The sequence below is a fragment of the Amblyomma americanum genome, chromosome 9 (assembly GCF_052857255.1).
Source record: "Amblyomma americanum isolate KBUSLIRL-KWMA chromosome 9, ASM5285725v1, whole genome shotgun sequence".
Classification (NCBI taxonomy): Eukaryota; Metazoa; Arthropoda; class Arachnida; order Ixodida; family Ixodidae; genus Amblyomma; species Amblyomma americanum.
Window position 1 is genome coordinate 147,202,087 of NC_135505.1, and position 21,209 is coordinate 147,223,295.

Consider the following 21,209-nt stretch of genomic DNA (forward strand, 5'->3'; position numbering starts at 1 on the left):
AGAAACTAAAGTAGAGCGCCTAAACAACAAACCAGACGGCGCAAAAAATCCTCGGCAGCCCCGGTAGCTCTGAAACTGCGCTTCGAATCCGTCGATCAGCGGTGCCCGAATGTGCCCGAAGGGGCCCCTTCTGATGGCTGCAGATGCACAATTGCATTATTACTACACTACATTATTACTACTGCACACGTAACCGGGAAAATGCTTGCCATTACACACACAGTGAAAAACAACCTGGAGTTGAAAATGAACATGCAGCAGTAAGAGCATTTATTACAGCATGATGAAAGTCTGGAGGTGCACTTTGAACACATGCAGTGACGCTATGATGGTCATCTGTACAAGTCCCGTCTTCAACATGTGATCCATGGATGATGACGGGATGAAGATGCAACGCATCTGAAATTGCAGCCCCGGTTGTACACTGAACTCAGTGGGACGCGTGACTCGGTGCCACGCAAGTATGAACCATGTCCAAAATTTCAGTGCCCGAAAAATATATCAGCAACTTATATAATTAAAATCAGCAGCATGTAAAGAGTGGTATGCAAAAGGCTTGAGACTATGATGCATAAAGCACTTCTGTCTGCTGCAGCTTGAACATTGCCTAATGCATTTCAAAAGAATTAATTTTATTTTTGTTTTATTTTTATTCCAGTTGCTACCTTGGCGAATTCGGCAAACCATGTATTTCAACGTATGCTATTCAGCTCTAACGAATTGCCTCTCTCTTTTTCTTTTACTACTGCATTTCCGGTCGCAAACTATTCGCTTCAATTTGAAAATATTCATGTCGCTTTGAAACTATTTGAACAAAATAAATATTCGCTTCGTATTCACTTTGACTGAAAATTCCCTATTTGCACATGCCTAGCATGCATGGTTCGAGTCCACTGCTGTGCTACGTTGGTGCAGTGTTCATAGCATACTAGAACCACAGTCTGGCAACAGTATTGTTGCACCACAGCAGTGACTATGCTATACTAAGACAAGTCAATAAGTCATCATAGTGTAGGCTCTCACCAACTAGCCCCTATGCAACAGTTGTTAGACCAGTAGTGCCCCATTATGTATGCTGGGCAGCTCATACCCTGTAGGCGAAGCATGCTCATCACAGCAGAGCATCAATGCCTGCACCGATGTGCCTGTCCCGGTATGCTTTCTTCCGCCTCGCACCGCGGCCTACTCTACCCATGCGACGGCTCAGCTCGGCTGTGCGACAATCGGTCTCCACTGGAGCAGGAGGCTGGGGTGTTGCGAACATCAGCGGTGTTGCACCTGGGTGTCAGAGCCACACAGAGCCATAATCAGTGCGACAGCAACAACAATGCATCTTGCATTACCACGACACCACTACCACCAGGATACTAGTTCACTATGCTTACCAGCATAGTTCAGCACCACCAACATAGTTCATTTAGTATTCTACTTTAAATGATGACGTGTTGGACAGACACGGCGAAATGGTAAGGGAAGAGATGTACAAAGAGAGACAACATAAAAAAAAACAAGGAGCAAACAGCAAAGCAAATGGTCGAAAATGCAAATTAATGGCAGCTGCACATCACATACCTGCTAAGTGCCATTCAGTAGCTGGTGCAGCAACCATTCATGCAAAAGTGTTGTTGCTTGCACAGTGGTAGCATTTCGTGCAAGGTAGTTAACAGGCACCTCTTTACAGATGTGGTTACTGGTCTGTTCCGCTACTGTTTTAAGAAACTGCTATGGCTGGTGCTTGCATGCTATCCCCGGTCGTGCCCATCAACAGTCGGATACAACGCAACAATGAAGCAGCAAATGCCCTTAAAGCTTTAACGCCCTCCAACCAATGCCATCAGCCTATTGCGACGTCGCATCAACTTCCTTGCACCTGCTACAGCTGCTAGCAGGTGCACACTGGCAGGTACAAGGCAGCTGACCATGATTTCGGCGACAGGTCGATGACACTGGTTGGCAGGCCTCCTCTGAGGGGCACTTGCTGCTTTTGTCTTGAGTTGCATGTGAGCAGCTCAGCAATAACTTAATCAGCTATAACTTACACTGATGCAGCTTAACTTCTTGAGTTTTCAATTTGCATTACAGTGCGGTGGATTTAAACCTAATGCACCCCTGACAATCGCTCTATGTGTACAAGGCCACAGCATGAACAATGCAAGTCATTTGAGCAAAGCTGTTTATGGTTTTTGAACATCTCTACTAGTAGTGAAACTAGCTATCCGCCAAACGTGTCGTTTTTATATATGCTCAGCCCCGAATTTCATTCCTACCGCCTACACCAACGCTCCTACCTCACACTAAACCTGACAAACCAGCAATCTAAACAGTAGTGAGAAAACAGCATCTGCACGACCTTGCTTCTTATTACCTTGTTACCATTTGCCAGAATTCAACGGGCCACAGGGTAGGTATGAGCACACTGCAGTGGAGGGCTTAAATTTTGACCCCCTGAAGTCCTTTAATCCACACTGATATTTCACAATATGGGTCTGTTTACATATTTCCTCTATCGAAATGTGGCCACCTGTAAATGGGAATCAAAATACAACCTCGTTTCTGGTGGCAGAATGCTGCGGCTACTCAGCCACTGTGAAGAGCACCGAGTCACCCTCAACACCACCCACCTTCGAAGCTTATGGTAATGGAGGGCCGGCGCAGAGGCCGCAACCACGGGACCACTTCGAAGACCGGCTCCAGGTGGGGACTTCCCGCAGCAGGCCTCTTCTTGCGCGGCTGCTTGCTCTCGCTTGGAGGCCTCCTCAGGGCAATTGTCAGCCGGATGCCCCGTGCCGGGTCGGAAATGGTGCTCTTCACCTGCGGACAAACAAGTGTACACAAGGCCTGAATGCGAGGAATGTGCCTCCGATTAGTTCCAATGCACCCCACATTGCACTACTGCAGTGGAAACGACAAGGCCCTGCCTCACAAATGACCGGTAACCACGCTGCTACTTCCAGTCCACTGATCTTCAATCAGGATGTTCACACAACCAGGCGCTTCTTTTTACAGAGACAAAAATGCCACTGTCGCTCAAATAAACCACAAAAACATTGTTTCGCACACCACAAAATGCCCACAACTGAAGTTCAGCTTCTCCCATTCCTTTTTGTACTTGTCTATATACTATAATGGAGCATGCAAATGGACATCATCATCATCATCATCATTTTATTTTATAAAACCAATACATCAAAACTTGATTGGACCCACAGCCAGCTGACATGACAGGGGAAATAGGGATGGGAAGGGAAGATGTAATGTAGTTAGGCTGATGATGATGAGCATAACACAAGAGCAGTCCCTACTCGTTAATTCTGACTGATGTCTGCCCCTCCCCCCCCTTCAGCATTGAAGCAAGAGCACAGAGCCCACCTGTGGGTGGATGTTGGGCGGTGGCCCACTCAAGTTGCTCTCCTCCGAGTTGTTGTCTTCCTCAGCGGCTGAGGGGCTGCGCTCTTCCTCGTAGAAGGCCTCCAGGAGCTGCTCTCCCGTGGGGCTGTTGCTGCCACCTTGTCCACACTCGGTCTGTAAAGGGGGCTGCGGTGACCCACTACAACAGGTGCCCGGCACGGCATTGCCCACTCTGGTCGGTACGTCACGACTGATTTCACAGCGATCGCAGTGTCATGCCACAACTGGGAAAAAACCTACCAGTGATGTTCCATTCTGTAGTTAAATAATTTCCTCAATTCGACCCAAAAATCACTATTTAAAGCCCTTTTTCTCTGCAGAAGCTAAGCTTGCAGCTTTTTTGACAGAAGCCTTTGCAGACGCCTCTATAAAAGCTTGTAGCTTTTCGACAATTTGGAAAAAGTAAGACAATATCCACTCTTAAAATTCCCTCGAATTCATTCAAAATTCCCTATTTGACATAATTTGCTTTTCAGATTCCCTGAAAAAGGAAATCTTCCCCAAATGAAACCCCCACTGAAACCTAGCCAGCACAGTTTATAAGCATTTCATGTCCTTTTAAGTGAGGATGGATGGAAACAGAGGCTAAATCCACCGAAAAATTTGACTTTGTTACTGCCCAATAAAGCAACTAAGTTGTTGCAGTTTTTTTTCGTGCTTTAAATCTTTGCAGATGTGAACATGCATAGTAGGTTCTTTCATTTTTCTCAAAGAATGTCAAGGTCACAAGGATAAACTAACAGCCTTACTACACAGAACAGACTTTCGTGAATGCAACTAGTAGGTTAAAAATTAGAGGGGACACTTAGAGGAGTACGACACAATAGCGTTAAGGGTTGATAAGTACAGGTGTGGCTAAAGTATTATGGAGCACGCTTCGGCGTCTGAAACTGTCTCAACGAGTCCCTTTTAAAGAAGATATGACGTTTTCTTGGGTTCATTTGGAAGTGCACCAGCGGCATAAGTGCTGGCATGTGCAAAAAGTACTTCCTAATTTTTGCTAGGTAAGGCGTGAGAAAAGTTGGTCGTTGAAGTGTGCTCCGTAATATTTTGGCCGGGACTGTACATCCAGGTGTCCTCAAATCACCGCTGGTGCAGTGGCAGTGCTGCCACCAGTGCTGCTTGTAAGACCCTCATGACCAATCATTAATTTGACTGCCACCTGCCATGGTGTGCAGTTTGCTCACAATCTGGTGGGCAGGTTATGAAGGCACCTGCCTCTTAGGTTGCTTCTCTGGGGATTTTTCGTGGATTTTTCACTCACGGTTAACAATGACAACGAAAACATTGGATTTTCTGCGACCATGCTCCTTACTGCTGTTGCGTTAAAATGTTTCCTTAATTAATCAATTAAAACTAGATGACTTTGTAAAGGTGCTTTACTGAAAACTTTGAAATCAGTAAGTATGAAAGACATCTTAAACTGATCTCTAATCTGACGTCAGCATAATACTTATTTTTAATGGGTTTAATGTAAATAACTACAGCCAAAACATTTTTAGTTGTTCCATCCTACAGGCACTGAAGAAGCCCACCTGCCGTGGAGTGTACAAGAGAGGGGCCACGTCTGACAGCAAGGGCAGCTTAGAGGCCAGGGCATCCCCAAAGCACTCGTACAGCAGCTCGTACGGTGCCAGAACCGACTCTGTTCGTGCCATCACTCGACGCTGCTCCTTCACCAGTAGCTCTGCCGCCAGCTGCCAACATATGCATGAAAGCAGGCATCAAGGGACAATGTGTAACTGCTTTGCATTTGAACAAAACATCCATCACACTTACTGCGCCTGGCATTAGAATGAGCTTCACAAGGGTGTTGTTGCTGCGGGCTAGTTGGTTTAACATTGCTTAAAAGGGAATAGCACAAACACAGGCGCCTGTGTTGTACGTTCCTCTCTTCGTCCTGTGTTTGCGCTGTTCCTTTTTAAGCAATTAGAATGAGCTACACATTACTCTCAGTTCTGTACATGACAATCGAACTACAGTGTGAACTGCCATCCACAGTCAACTCTCGAAATTCATTCTGCTCTTGTGAGAAGGAAGTGCACAGAACACAACTGTGACATCATTCAACATGTCTGTTCAGTATACAGCAGTTTGTAACCTCACTGCAGCTTGTAATGATCAGGTTTCTCTAGAGCCTTGTTGAGCCAACACCCGTCTAAGCAAGTGCTCATCTCTTTATCTTAATCTCTTGAGATTCCCTAACCCTGTCGTGAGTTCTGCAGTCTCGTGCATGTGCAGTGTACATGAGAAACTGTGAACTAAACACTCTTTTGACAATCTGGTATTATACACTGACTGATCGCAGGGTATGAGAACTACGGTTTCAATGCCATAATGACTGGCTTGTTTGAACTTGAATCTTGTATGAATACCCACCCTCGTGTGGTATATACAGGGCACTTTGCAAAAATCTGCAGCACAGACATTTTAGCTTCCTGCCCAGGAAGCCATCTCTCTGCATGAACAGTGAAGCAGAATTAAACATGGTTAAAAAGTGAAAGGATCTCGAAGAATTAGTGCACACGACAAATTAAACAGAGTTGAAAATTTTGTTTTCAAGAAGTGAAATTTCTCTATGAACATGAATCACTATTTTTCCTCACAATAAAAAAATTAACTGATCATTTCATACTGCACAGGAAACTATGTAATGCTGTGCAACCATGTTCGGCACTCCTTCAGTCAGGAGCATTCAGTACAGGCAATGGTGACTGAAATGTCACTGTTTTAGGGTCAGCTTCTGTTTACCAACTGTACGTAAAGGTTCTGTCATACATGATAATTTCGGCCAAGTTTTTCTATGTACACAAAAAAGCGATGGCTATGCCGAAAAAAAATTTGCATTCTCTTTTTTTTTTGTTCTGTGTAGCGCGCATTTAATGTGACTATGCATCATAGTCGCTTGAAGATAACACATGGAGTGCGTGACGTACTGCTCCAAGCAAGGGCATTCCGTTGCACTGAGCAGTGGTCGGCTCTGAACTGTGTCATTTCAGTTCAGTATCATACGAGTAGCTCCTACAGGCAGCGAATATCTCACTACAGCAGGAAAGAGGGAAGAACCACAGACCAGCAGTGCCCCGTGCACCCGTGTAGCGTCCGCTTGGGCCTGGGTGTTGGCCAGGCGGCAGTCTGCCAGCACAGCCTCTAGGTGGTGCCAGTAGCCGGCCAGGGGCGGGCCCAACACCTGCCGTAGGGCGTCCACGCCCAGCGCAGTTAGCCCGGACACTGCTCCATACTGAGCGCACAGGGGCCGCAGGGAGGGGTCCCGTAAGCACTCGCCTAACGCGTCTAGCACCTGCGTCTCTAGCCCCACAATGCGGTCGCCCCAGAACCTGCACAAACCAAAAGGGCTGTAGTGGATGGTGCCAGCCTTGACAAGGAAGGCAACGAAAAGTAAGACTGCGAACACGAAAAGTGCTTTCAATAGCACTCCAGAAAAACCACATTTTTGAAACCCTACGCCAAAAACCAATAGGGCTACTCAACTTCTGAAGAGGCAAGTTGGCAGGGCACTGTGCAATAGGATGCTTGCCAAACTCACCCAAAGAGTCGTTTGAGCAAATTCACAGAGCACCATGAAATAAAGGCCCGCGGACAATGAAACCGAGAAATGAAAAATGAATGGAATGAATGGCATGCTTGTGAGTGCGCAGGGAGTTATTGCTTGTGTGTTTCCTGTTCCTGAATCCATGGTCTGGTCATTTCCGTGAGATTCAGCAATGACCTGAACTTGCTTGTCGGAGATTCCTACTCGAACATCTTTGGCCTTTACAACCTTGGATGAGAGCAGTGTTCGCATCCATGTTTGTAGAAATATGCATGTTCCACTCAAGAGAGCAGCACTCGAGGTGATAAACCAAGAAATCATAGGCAGACCATGGGAAACAACGCAGTAGGGGCTCCCAATAGATGGATTTTGCCATGCTACCACTGCGGCAGACGGTACCATTAGTTGCCTGCAAACACTGGATGGCAGCTATTCTCATGTGTTCAGTACAACAAACAGAACAAACAAAGAACACAACACAAAAATATTCAGAAAAAAAAGAGCACACTGTGTTATTCAGGGGTTTGACTTTTCGGTGCTTGTTTTAAAAATTCAGTGGACATTTCTTTGTGTTTATTTCAGGACATAATCTTTTTTGTCAATATTTTTTTGCACAGAAGAATTCTGTTTTTATTTTTCAGGAATAAATGTGGTGTACCTGCATGGCCAGAAAAGTCATGTACAATTTATCTTGGCTGTTCATTAGCACCAGCAGATGATTTACCAGTAATTAAAATGGACCATGAAATGGTATATACTGAGGTTAGAAAACGTGCACGAGTGATCGGTATTCCTTCACTCCTCACCGCACCACAGAAATTTTTAAACTAGCTTCGTCAACACTGAAGATATCAACGATAAAAAATGATGCCCCCCCCCCCCACTCAGCTCATAAATGCGAACCTGTCAGAAAAAACAATGAGAAAAGGCCCGGACTGCACCGCGCCGCGCCTTGTCTAGCCCCATCCTGCCCACACCACCTGGGCAGCCCGCTGGTGTCATCAGGGATGTGCAGTGAGGCGTTGTCCTATGAGCTACATCAGGCAGCAATTTTCTAAAATCTTTTATAAATTATAAGGTCCATGTAGAGCTTTTAAATTTGACTCAAACACTCACAAAGACCATTTCTACAGGTCTGTTGCACTACAACATGAAAATCAAAAACATTTCAGGGTCTCTAACACACAAACGGCTGAATTTAGAGCACTGCTTACAGACTGAATTTCTATCACCAAAGGAAAACGAAATAGCGAGGAAAGTTTATGATCAGGCCATGAGACAAAGGTATAAATAGAAGTTAGTGTACTGGGTTGCAAAAAACCCAAATAAACAAAACACAAATATGCAGAAAGTGACAGGCAAACTATCATGCCAAAGGTGGAATAAGGCCTTTTTGTCAAATCCCTTTCACGATGGAATCACTTTATCTGGTTGTGATAAATTCACATGTTTCTTGCTTGCGACTCTCTGCTTCTCCAATGAAAGCATCAACAAAAAGAACAAAGAAAGAAAAGTTACCACTACAAAAATCCAGGAGCCAGATGGCCTTGCATCGCACGATCCGTGCCGACTGAGCCATCGCAGAAGCTTGGACATGAAACTTCATCATAAGGACTGGTCATGGTTTTGAGATGGTGGTAGCGAGTTATGGTTGAAAACGCTGTCAGTGTCCTTACATGCAATGGAAAACTGTCTGTGATAAAGTAACGGCTCTAACCAGTTACACTATGCTAGCAGACGGAGCTCGACGAGAATGTGAAGCCTCCCGGTCTGAACCACCGTGCGTACATTATCGCGAAGCAGCGCCTAACAACATACGGCAGCACAGCTTAGTCCAATGATTCCACTTTATCACCGTGCTTCTGGAACCCGCACTTCGTTAATTTTCTTTTCAAACTGACTCAATTTGTGCTCAGTAGCTAGCAAGCTTTGGTGTACACCTCTGAGATACTACTGATCTTTTTTGGTCAAAACTGATTTTATGAACTTGGCATACTGTTATTTTTTTGTTGTTGTCTAAACTAAACATGCCAACCCCTGATTATGGTGTATGGCAGTCATAATTCCACATATTTAAAAAGCGACGTTACCTTCTATCAATGTTGGCAGGTACATGCTTTTTAAAGTGGCTTTCCACTTTGCCACTTGGCCACTGACAAGTGCAACAGTAAACTAGTCCAATTTTGGTTTCATTGCTGTTGATTGAAATTAACCTGTTTATAAGGCAACAAAACCATGTCGATATAGGATGAGTACCAGTGGCTGCAGGTGCCACCAGAAATGAAAGCAGCACAAGCACAACGGAAAGAAAAAAAAAGGGGGCACTGGCACTGACTGCAGACCAGTGGATGTCAGCCAGGAGCCCCCGTGATCTGTGCCTTACATTTATGCACGGATGCACAATCTTCAGCACTCTGAAACACACCCCTCACCTGAGCAAGGCAGCAAGGAGATGTGCTGCATTGTCCCTCAGGGCCCAGTGGTCGTTGGCCGGGTTGATGGCGGCTGCCAGGGGCTCCAGCAGGCAGAACAGCAGTGCCTGGACCACCAGGGTGGGCTGCCACGGGCACAGAAAGATCAGAACGATCAAACGCCTGCCTAAAAAACACTGGGGCAAGGCCCTAGCACAATGCCCTGTAAACAACTGAGCTTTCACGCTTAAGCACTTCTGGCATGGACTCACATAGGGCAGGGTGTCCAGGTAGAGCGAGGGGTTTCGTGCCAGGGCGCCAATAGCGTGGAGGAGACGGTCTAGGCTGGCAAGGTCATGGCTCAATTTGCGTACCTGCAACGACAGTCACTTTAGTCCTCTTGGCGTGACGGAAAGTTGTTCAGTAAAATTTTCATTTTTTCCTCCCACTATAACCAACTGGAATGATTCTTTATTTCCTCGCGCCACGCTTTGATACTTCAATATTCTATTAACTTTGTATGTAGTGTTTTGTTTACTGTTTTAGCCACCCTGTATGGACCTGCAGAAGGTTTGCAGTAGTGAATAAAGAAAAAAGAAAGAATGAAAGAAAACAACGGCACCACACCCCTCTTGTTCTGAACCACTTAGAATAAAGAGGAGTGGCCATCGATGTGCAGAAAAGACAGTGGCATGAAATAAATATGATATGCAAGTTAATATTCTTATGTATTAAACTCTAATGCATTAGAGGTACACTGAAGAAAAACTACAAAAACTGGGCTATGTCACTAGAGTATTCTAACAAAGAGACTGTGCTCTCATCAAAAACAGAGCTTTTGTAACCACTGGCCATTTTTGCAAGCAAACTGCAGTGCATGAAGGCAGCTTATTACGCATGGATCCCCGAGTCTAGGCTACAATGCCATCCACTAATAAATGGTGATCACAGGGTCCTTTTCAGTCTCTATGTCGTGTTTGATTTGAATGTCGGGAAAATTTTTTAATCCAATTTTCTCAGTGAGAAATGTCTTTTGCTGTCAAACGACGACATAAACGAATCACACAATATATTTTTAGTCAGAACAAAACTAGGACGCAGTTGTCTGTAGCGTCCCTTTCACTCTTTCAAATCGTTGAACCTGAATGGTGATGCAAAGTACCCCATTCTGAACAATCTGGGCTGCTTCCGGACATGTAAAGCCATTCAGTAAGTTGCAAAAGGACTGTGTTTCAATTTCGCAGTTTATTTTTTCATAAGATGCATGAGGAAGTATTTTTAAACTGCGCACGAAGCCCGCCAACATGGAGCGATCGTGCAAGCATGGCGTCCAAGGCTGCGTCCTGTTCTCGTACTGACCCTGCTCAACAGTGATGGTGTTCTTGCGATTTCGCAGCATCGACAAAAGACTCTGTAGGTACAAGTGACAAGTCTGCACGGAAAGATGACGTCCATTAGCCTTATAGTTCGGACAGAGATGATTTATCCTCCCAGCCTGAACTATAGACAGGTGCCCGTCTATAACTTTCGCTTTTGCCATTGCTGCGGAGATTCACTGCCTTCAGGGCCTCTCGGAAGATACTGGGCATGTTCTGAACTACTCCGTGCCAACAGCAGTGCAGCGAACGCAGTTACTTGCAAGACGGCCGAGGGTCTAACTTCCATTGCAGAGCAGTCTAAAGCGATGAGTCTTTTTTGCCGATTGAAAATTATTACATGCCGAGCTCTGTAACTTCGAATGCCTATTTTTGGCTTAGTAGCACACAAAACATACATTTTAGATATTTCATTCTGCTATTTTTCAACTGTGTATGATTAATATTAACATTTTTATGATTTTCTGTGCAAGTCTCAAATTTCGCCAAAGACTTTTCCTTTTGTAAGCCACATATATTGTTTTTTATTGTATCAATGAAAAGAGCTATTAGCTATGCCATGATGTACTGCAGTGAAGAAAATTTTTTTAAATAATAGAAAAAAATTTAATGCGCACCACCTTGAAAGTGCCTGTTTTTTCACGCTAAGGAAAAAGTTAGGCTGCTGGCAAATGAGGATGGAGCACATACCCCAAGTGACACGAAGTGGATTAGGTAAGGCAGCAGCGGACTGAGGCAAGGGTTGCTGGCTAGATCCTCCAAGGCAACCTGCAGGCAAATGAAAGCACGATTCATGGTTCGAGCAGAGACAAGAGTCTTCTAAAGATGGGGTGTAGCATTCCATTTCTGGACTGTGCAGGTCACCTCAACTAGCTGCTTGTCGCTTCCCAGCAGTGCCTTGGTGATCTCCTCGTAGTACTGCATGTGGGTGGCGTTGACATCGGTGTGGACCGCTTTGCTGCTGCCCTCATCCTGACCCACACCCGGCGGTTTGTCCGGGTCTGGTTCGAGCGCCACACCTTCCACCGCCAGCCATCGTCCTATAAGGGAAGAAATGCCACATACCGTATTTACTCGCGTAATGAACTCACTCGCATAATGACCCCCCCCCGACTTTTGTCGGTCAGAATTTACTTTTTTTTTCAGCCTTTAGGTTTTTGTAGCTGGCTCCTCAGTTTTTTCGCCGTCTACAGCGCAGACCTTGGCAGCGCGCCAAGATGCTCCCGGCTGCCGATAACATCACTTGTTTATCTTTTCAGAGCTCCTGCCAGAAGGGGGGGGCATAGCGCGCCAAGATGCTGCTTGCCACCGATAACACCACCACTCGTCCATATTTTTTGAGGAGAGCTCCTGCCAGAGGGGTGGCGAGAGGGGGAGCGCGGCGCGCTCGGCGAACTTTGCAGAGTGTCAAGACGTTGTATGCTGTAAGCTAAGGCATAGTCATTCGCATTATCTCCACGCGCGGGAATGGCCGGTGCCGCCGGCTGGCACGAAATTGCCAGATCTCGTCAAAGTGAACGATGCTTTGACAGCAGTGGCACGCACACAAACCCATCTGACTGCATGCGTTTGTTGATGACTGGAGGGACGGATGGAGATACATGAAATCTCGACCCTTCCAAAAAAAACCTGTTGGAAACTTTTTTTTTCTCCCGCGTAATGAACCCTCCCCCCAAACTGATGTCAACTTTTCTGGAAGAAAAGTGGGTTCATTACGCGAGTAAATACGGTAACAGTCGTGAGCAATATGAAAGGGAGCAAAGTTTTAGCAGTCAGTTACTGATCACTCCATAATTATGTGTGACAATACCGCCGAGTTTTTACTCTTTTAGAACAAGTTTTTCTCTTGGTAGTTGATATCCACAAGTCATTATCAAATCTGGTGATGAAATAAAATGATAATTTGCAATTTTGTGCTAAGAGTTTGTTCCCTCTCATATTGCGCACGACTGTACCTGCACAATCACAGTGCAAAGAAAAGCGACTGGGCTCATTTATAGCAAATGCGGGACGTGAGATTCGCCTACAGTACTAATGAAAGACAACCATGTTCAACCACTCCCGGCGAGAAGAAAAATTTCACTTAATATTTATCCATAACATTTTAATTGGGGTGCATGAATAATCAAACGCAAATTGAATAGCAAGCTCTCGAATTATTCGATTCACAAATCAAATATCAGGTGAACAAACATTCTATGCGTTATTATTTTTTTCAGTGGAACAAACATACTTAAACAGGCCCACTCAGCAGTCCACTCACTTCTGTTTGCTCAACATCTAACTTAAATCCGAGTTTGAAATGCAGCTGCCAGCCCTTCAATTATTTGTCAGGAGTTGACAGGAAATCAATTGTGAATATGTGCACCTTTTATCTCTATGCTCTGAGATACTTTGGTACTACCTGCTTGAACCACATGATGGTGTAGCCACCACGATGCAAGAGCCACAGGTGGTCAAAATTCTCCGGAGTTTGAGTCACCTTGAGACGTCAAACCTCGTAAACCAAACCAAACATTTTATAACAAAACTTGCAACTTGTCCTCCTGCTCTGAGCTTGCACTATAACCAAGCAACACACATAAAATGGCAGACACGAGATAACCAGATTACTGTCATGTGGGATGACTTTGGCCAATGCCTTAACATGCACACCTTGGACGCTTGGCTCTGGTGGCACGTCAAGTTGGAGGGGCGAGTCAAGCTCATCCGTTAAGTCAACGAGGCTGTCATCTGTGCAGAAGACATCGGCTTCTCGGACGTGTCGAAACGGAAGTGGCTCCTCTCCACTGCACCCGTAGCAGGGCTGGGCAAAACATGATCATCTCATGTCAAAACAAACTGAACAAGTGCCGTAAATTATCAGCACAAGAAGATCACAAAACGCTGTCTTCATCTGCACAAAGCCAGAAACCACCTGGTAAGCGAAAGTGATTTCAGCACTGGATTGCTCAGCACAGTGGGAAATGAACAGCATCGCTCCACCAAAGATCTTATTCGCAAAATTCATCAAAAATTTTTACTCACAGATAGATGGGTATCTGGGCTAACGACTGTTTTCTACACTTAAATGCACTATTTGGAAATTTATCCTGGATCAAGCAGACAACACAAAACAGATGAAACAAATTAATTTAAAAGCAGGAGCATTTATTTTTTCACAGGTGCGGCCCTTTGTTTTATGGGTAAAACCTAATTTTTCCAGATTTTCACACTCCAAGTAGGTTTTACACAAGGTTAAGCCTGATTTCTGCCCACAAAGCTTTCTTCCTAAAAGTGTAACGTTACAGCGCAAATTGCTGAAGGTGCCTTGTGGAAACTAGCAGGTACATATCTAGGGCCAATTTCAGAGTGGTGTTGCTGATAATTATAAACCACTTTTCCGGACTGTCGTGCACAATTTTACAACTGAGAATATAACACCCGATTTATCCTCACCCTGCCCTAATTTTTAAAAACAGCAAAGTCTGAAAAGTGACCACGGAATCTTGAACAAATTAAATAAGGCCCGGCTGTTCACACTATGACCTCATGGAGGCTGACCGAAATAAGATTATGTATAAGTAGAAGGTAACACAAAGATTATCACAAAATCGAGCAGTTAAGGAGTCGATGTTTGCACATGGGTTACTCGTGGTACACATGGCTTACCTGTGAGTCGCTCCAGTAGAGTGCTCGCTCCACATCATTGCATGTCAGCTTGCGTCTTTTACAGCGCCGCATGAACTGGCCGCAATTCTGAGTATAAAAGAAAAAATGTCAAGGACATCACATCACACGGCATACTAGCACAAGTAACAGCCGCTTCTTTAAGTGCTCAAGCGATCTGCACGGTTTCCAATCAGTCTGAAAAATTACAATAGCCTTTACAGTCTTACATTCACCCATCTTTGACTCAGTAAGCACCCTAATATTGAACCAGCACACACAAAAAATACATTCTCTTTGTAAGAAGTACGCCCCTTCTCCTGTAGGTTATGTTCGAAACAGTCCCAACAGACTTGCCACAGCTCAAGGAAAGATATTTACTCCAAGGCTTTTCCTCAACACACACTCCTTTACTTAGAAGCTGGGTTTACAATGCTTTTCATGTGGAAGATCAACTCTTAACTGGTCAGCAATTCTGCAGCAGTTAAAACTGATAGCCAATCAATCATGAAATGAAATTACGAAGAAAAATGTTTGGGAACCTCGGTTGCAGATTTGTACATTCATGTTATGCTGACAGCTATGCATTACTGTGTAAAAATAGCCAGTATAAGGCACAGGCAGCATTTGGCAAATAAAAAAGCAAATAAAAATGATGTAATCTATAGCATTCAGTGCTCCTTTTGTAACAGAACCCACGCTTAAAGATCAGTTTCCAGAAGAACTGCTTGTTACATGTGTGTCGAACATGTGTTGAAGGAGATGGGATGATGAACCAACGATAACCTGACACCACAGCTGAAAAAAGTTTACAGTGGAACCAGTTCCTCATTTTTTATTTGCAGTACAATTGAACAAACATTACGAAAACATATCACAGTTAACCCAGCTTGTGTTCCATGTGGTGACACAAGCTAGCACAGTAGGAAGAGAAGAAATTCCCTAATGAAAATGCTTCCATTTCCAGCTGGATTATAGAAGCAGCAACCATGTCCTTTTCCAGCTGGATTATGGAAGTGGAAATCGTGTCCAGCTGAAATATTTCTTGCTTCCAGCTGGAAAATTACTACTTCCAGCTAGCTCCAGCTGGAAATTTTCCACTTCCAGCTAGAAGTGGAAATGGCTCCATTTGCCTCCATTTTCATGCGGAATTCACATTCGGTCCACTATTCTTAGTCAAAATTCAGAAAATAAACTTGACAAGTGCGGAGTTTTTCTAGCACCAAGACATGCCTTCAAATTCAAGCAAGCAGAAGACACATCTTCAGGCCATTCAGTCTAGATTGACACCCAAGTACAAGCTGCTGCCTCGATCAAAAAAATAATTGGAAGCTAATTAACTATTACCACAGCCCAAAGACTCAGCACGGTCTTTTCAACTACCATTCTGATCTGTACCCATTACAGCACACTTGCTTGTTTCCGCTCCAAAATTTTCTACTCAAAACAAGTGCAAGCTGGATATGATGAGGTCAATACATTATCAATTAAACGTGGGCGAATTAAAACTACATCTGTAGTTTCTCTCTTTCCTTTCGAAGAGTTCTTTAATTTTTGAGATTCCACGGAAACCTTTCTGCAGCATTTTAGAACACAATTAGTGAGGCGACAAAATATTTCCTGGAAGCAAAATTAAGGAAACTCCGTGGTAAACAAGAATATACCTTTGACGGCCACGAAAAATTGCCACGACAAGTCGAGCGCGTAGTTTATACGTTTTTTTCTGCGGCTGCGAGGCACCGGCGGCTTACCTGCGCAAGCTCACGAAGTCTGTAATTGACATCTTCAGTCAGAAGGCTCAGAGCCTGCTCGGACACACCGGTAATGCCGTACGACTCTGCGAACAGGCTGACCGAATCCCTCGAAAATTGCGTGTAGCGCTTTTCCTCTGGCTTCTTCCCAGGTGCCGCTCCTTTCAGAGTCCGTTTCGATGCCATCTTCAACGTTTATTTCTGCAGAAATGAAGTCACTCGTTACCATCTTGCCAGCAACCAAACGTGGCAGTGATTTCACGTTTACGATATGGGCACACAGCTGAATCCTCGCGCTCTGCGTTTTTTTTTTTATTTGCGGCATCGACACGTGGTTTCAATGGGCTGTCGGTGAACATCAGCAAATTGACCGTAAAAAAAAAAAAAACCGATAAAAATGCCGCGCAAACGCTGCACGTGTATCACTTCGGCGCGGAAAGTATCACGCGCGGTGTCATGCATTTATTTCGTTCGTAATATATCCGCGGCGATAAGGCGACCGGTTTGCAGCGCTTCTTTAGCGCTTCTCTACTGACCAGGAAGTCGCAGGTCAAGTTTTTATACAGCGTATCTCTATCTACCTGTTGCTTTCAACATGCTAGCTACCTCGTGCCTGCAGTACCGGCACCGTTTGAAAATTGTGGGCGGACGCCAAAAACCCCCGGGGCGAGCACGTAGTTCCGACTAACCAGGCCAAGGTCTTTTTCGCCGTCTATGCGTGTCGCCTGTGCTAGGGGACACTATGGACGCTGTTGTGTCGTGCAATCCATCTTATCAACGATCACATCTCCACACCTCCACAGAGAACTAAAACACTAAACTCTACCAGGGACGGCGCACCTTTTATCAGCGAATTTCAATAGACCAAAGCACACCTGCTAGACACATGTGCGCGCGCAGAGATAGTTACCAATTTCTCTAGCTGCACACGAGTACTAACCTAAAAGGTTAAGAAGTACCGGTGTCCCACGCACTGAACACAAGGTATTATATTCTATCTGGGTTTATAGTAGTTAGCAAGCGCGGTAATCTGCGTTACGGTGAAGCGGAAACGCAACGAACGTCACGTAAATCCGGGTCAGACATAGGTCGAGGGTGCGCGGAGCGTTACAAAGAGCTGTCTGCTAGAAAATGACGCGGTGGATGGTGCTGGCGAGTAACTGAGGGGCTGGCTCAACACCCTCTCAATGCTAAGGCCTCTCCACCGGCCGCGTGACGTCACGCCAAGGGACCGTGCAGGCCCCGCGCTCCGCGATTTCAGCGCGCCGCGCCCGTCTGCACTATTCGGGTACTGCCGTACGTAGCTGCCTTATAAGTGATTCCTTCATTTTCATTTTTGTCGTTGCTGCAGAAAAGAAATTCGCTAGTTTGTGCGCGCCTTAGGCTATCATTTTATCTGCTTTATATATTTTTTTTATTGCAGAACACCTTATTGTCAAGAAAGTTCGAGCTGCTAATACAGTTTTTTATAATAAACAATTTAGCATACGGCCGCCAATTTCGCATTATTGGTCATTATAATAAAAAATTGATTAGTTAATTTCAATTAATCATCTAATTATTAGGTTCTATCACGTACATGATGTCTGCCGTGCGGTAAAATCCATCCGCACAGACCGCACATGCGTATATCTAGTTGTTAAAGTAGAAGTTCGTGAACATTGAAAAAAAAAACACCGTCTACTGCGCATTGTGTTAGTTTTATTCTGTATTGTGTTTTGCTTAAAGCTTTCACACACAGCAATAATGACACTCACAATAATGTTGCGCTGTTGAGTATTTGTACAGCTAATCTGACCCTTACAATAAAAAACGACGAGACACCAGCAATGAAGTGTGCGCAAAGCATTTTTATTGCTTGGGAATAAAACTTACTTCTTCTTAAGCGTTGCTGCTTTCCGGGCTGCGGCCTTCTGCTGCGCATTGTCTTGTATGGCATCATTTCTTAGTTTGCAAAAGTTGTTTAGAACAACGTTGGTTGCAACGCGTACTACCAAGCGCAGGAGAGTTTGTGCAGTGTGGCCATTTTCACATGTCTCAATGTCGTGTTCGTCCAGGAGGGAAATCGTCTGTGAAATCACGACACCACGTTGATTTCTACAGGAGAGAAAATCTTCCGCGGTTGCTCCAAAAGACAACTTCTCTGCAACTAGTTTAGTCATCAGTACCATGTGAACTGTGCATGGCTGGGGAAACTTCAGCCCTCCTCTCGACAGGTTAGCTATCATGGCAGTATTTTCCGCTTCGATCTCTCGATTTTCAATCACCAATGTGCTGAAGCAAGCAGAACATGAAAGCTTCTTTAAAGCAGCATGAGCAGCGTATCCTGCAATGTAGACAATAGCATCCATGTCAGAGTGGGCGTGTGTAATATCGTCGTCGCTGACAGCCACAGAAAAGTTGCATGGGACAAGATCCTCACTTACGTCTTCAAACTCTGTTTCCTCGCGTGGAAATGTCAAAAGTTTTTGAAGACGAAGCTTCTTCTCACATTCGTAGAGCTGACGCACGGAAATGTGGTACTGTGATCCTGCCAGCTGGCGGTAACGGCCGAACCGGTCTTCTAGCGCATCCGTCTGAAATTTGCCCAGCAGTACGTACTTGAAGTGAAGTTCTTCTAAGCAGTAGCGCGAGAGTTCTACCAGAGAATAGCATGTCAGTCGCAAAGCACTGTGAGTCTCTTTCGTCAGCGAGCCACTGGTGATGTTTATTCTTGCCCAAGCGTCCAACCAGTCCACAACGCCGCTCAGGAAAGCTAACTGTGTGTCATCAACAGACCTTACAGGGTCTTGCATGCTGTCCCTTAGCCTCTGGCCTTTGCAAGGGGTCTTAACATTGACTATTTGCCACCATGTGAGGATAACGTCAATGAAAAGAGCAGTCGACTCAGCTTGAGGAATCTTGAACGCGGAACCATGTGTCCTGAGGGCATTTGAAACAAACTGATTAATGACGTCGAGAGCGAGCTTTACATTTTGCCGCTCCATTGAGGTTGGATTCACGGCTTTTGCGTTCAGTCTGTAAGCAGCCTTCACAAGCGACGTCTTCTCTGAAGAATAAAGCTGCCGCACAGCTGCGAAAGAAGCAGCTTTCATACGAGGAGGCCCTTCGGGCATTGCTCCACTCAAGTCCATTTCAGGGAAATAGAGGCATGTTCCAGGGTTTTTCTGGTTAATCCAATTGTTCCTAATGCACTTCAAGAGATGCACAGGATCGACCACGTAGAAAAGAGGGCGAGCGTTATCGGCTGGATGGGGATAGACAATGCTCACCTGAGGACTTGTAGCAAATAACGACATCATCTTGCGGTTCAGAGCATTGTTGTCCGTTATCACAGCGATAATTTTGAGCCCCATTTTCTCAACATTAATGATTATGTTCTTAGCATGCTCGTGCAAAATTTCTGCGCTCAGTTTGCTCACAGGTAATATGTGAATGACGTCCTTGTTTGCAGAAAGGAGTGACTGTACCATGAACACATGGGCTGTTGTTGCTGGTTCCGTTGAATGAACCGACGATCCTACTATTGTGCCCCCTTTGTAGTCGAAGTATGGTTTTATGTGGATCTCATCGATCATCAGGGTCACTGTCTTCTCGTGGTCTTTCATTGATTTGACTCGTTCTCGGATGTAGGAGAGACAGTGCGGTTGATTTTGCTCCACAAGAGGGTCAGCTTTGTAATTTGAGCAAACACGGCGCAGTGTGGAAGGATGGGGCAGAATGATTCTTGATGCAGCTCTTGTGAAGTGATATGCGTGAGGAGAAATTGAATTCAAAATACTGGCGAATACCAGCAGCTCTGCGCTATACACATGCTGTTTCGCGAGGAGAAGCTCTATCTGCTCAACCAGAAATTTCAGCAAAGAAGACTGTTCTTTCGTCGTATCACTGTCCTCAATGAGGTCTGCAAGCAGTGAACCGACAAACTGCAATACTTTAGTATGTTTCGACTCTTTCGTCACCTCAGGTATATTATGCAAGCCTATCTCGAGTTCTTCTAGCAGCAAGGACAGGCTGGAGGTGTCGCATACTTGAGCTGGCAGAATCCTGCCTGAAGGAAGCGACAGAAGCTTCACTCCATTCAAGAAAACAGAAAGTGACAGATCAGGGAGAACTACCAAGGCGCATTTCACATTAGGTGAAGGATCATTCTCGATGAGAAGGAACCTAACGCACTGCTCATCGACAGAAACGGTCCAGAATTTCGTGTTGCAGATTCCAGGCAACTTAGATTTGAACTCCTCGTAAGATGAAACTTTGTTTCTTTTCTGTTCAAGCTCATTAGACTGAAGTGACTTCCTCATAGCCTCCTGCAAAGCAGCGTTTTCCCTTCTTGCTTTTTTCGTCTCTGGCGATTCACTCCGTCCAGGCGTTGAGGACAAGTATTTTGGGCAGTTTGGAAAAACAGAAGGCGCAGCATCAATCTTCAACTGTAGCCTGTCACGCTTCACCTCTATTATTTTCCCTGTCAGTTCATCTTGGTGTGACAACGTCGTAATGAAGTCGCCTGCGTGGAAGTGCAGTTCACACACCTGCACGAGAAAATGAAGCAAGGCCATTCGCCATGACTCTCCATTGCCTAAAACACTAAGTAAAAAGAGTCTGAATAGTGAACAGCTTTTACATATTTACACAGCTTTTACACAAGCCTTATGCACATCCACAGAACTAAATGCTTCCTGGACAATTCATACATAAGTGTAAGAAGTGATATCATTGCCTACAAAGACAGCATGCCTTTCCGGGAGCGACAGCTCACAACTAAGATAATTACCAGCGCCTATTAAGCAATATTTCAGAGTCTTACCCTCGAATGCTCTGTAGGTGTGAAATCCTTCCGTGGAATGGCTCGCAACCAGGCTTTTCTTCGTACTTCGTCTCTTGGGAAGCAATAAACACGTACTTTGGGACCATTCTGGTAGTTCCCGCGGCACCCGGGAACACAGCACCGGCCCATGTTTCACGAAGTTGCACTCGCTACACGGCAGGCAATCAGTTTCCCATTCGTGCGCTAGCACAGGTACGCACGCCACACAAGAAACGGCCACACGAAACAGACACA

The 21,209-nt window shown here is 45.1% G+C and overlaps 1 protein-coding gene across 1 annotated transcript; it reads right to left on the reverse strand.

The window, feature by feature from the left end:
• Nucleotides 1–240: 240 nt before the first annotated feature.
• LOC144104801 (TAF6-like RNA polymerase II p300/CBP-associated factor-associated factor 65 kDa subunit 6L) lies at nt 241–16,972 on the reverse strand. The gene is made up of 13 exons (XM_077637988.1): nt 16,837–16,972; nt 16,148–16,348; nt 14,400–14,486; nt 13,404–13,554; nt 11,613–11,788; nt 11,439–11,516; nt 9,645–9,746; nt 9,394–9,518; nt 6,482–6,746; nt 4,944–5,105; nt 3,370–3,522; nt 2,622–2,811; nt 241–1,278 (listed from the first exon to the last, which is right to left on the reverse strand). The coding sequence occupies exons 2-13, from the start codon at nt 16,331–16,333 to the stop codon at nt 1,112–1,114; spliced, it is 1,842 nt and encodes a 613-aa protein (XP_077494114.1). The 5' UTR covers nt 16,334–16,348; nt 16,837–16,972; the 3' UTR covers nt 241–1,111.
• Between the last annotated feature and the right edge of the window lie 4,237 nt (nt 16,973–21,209).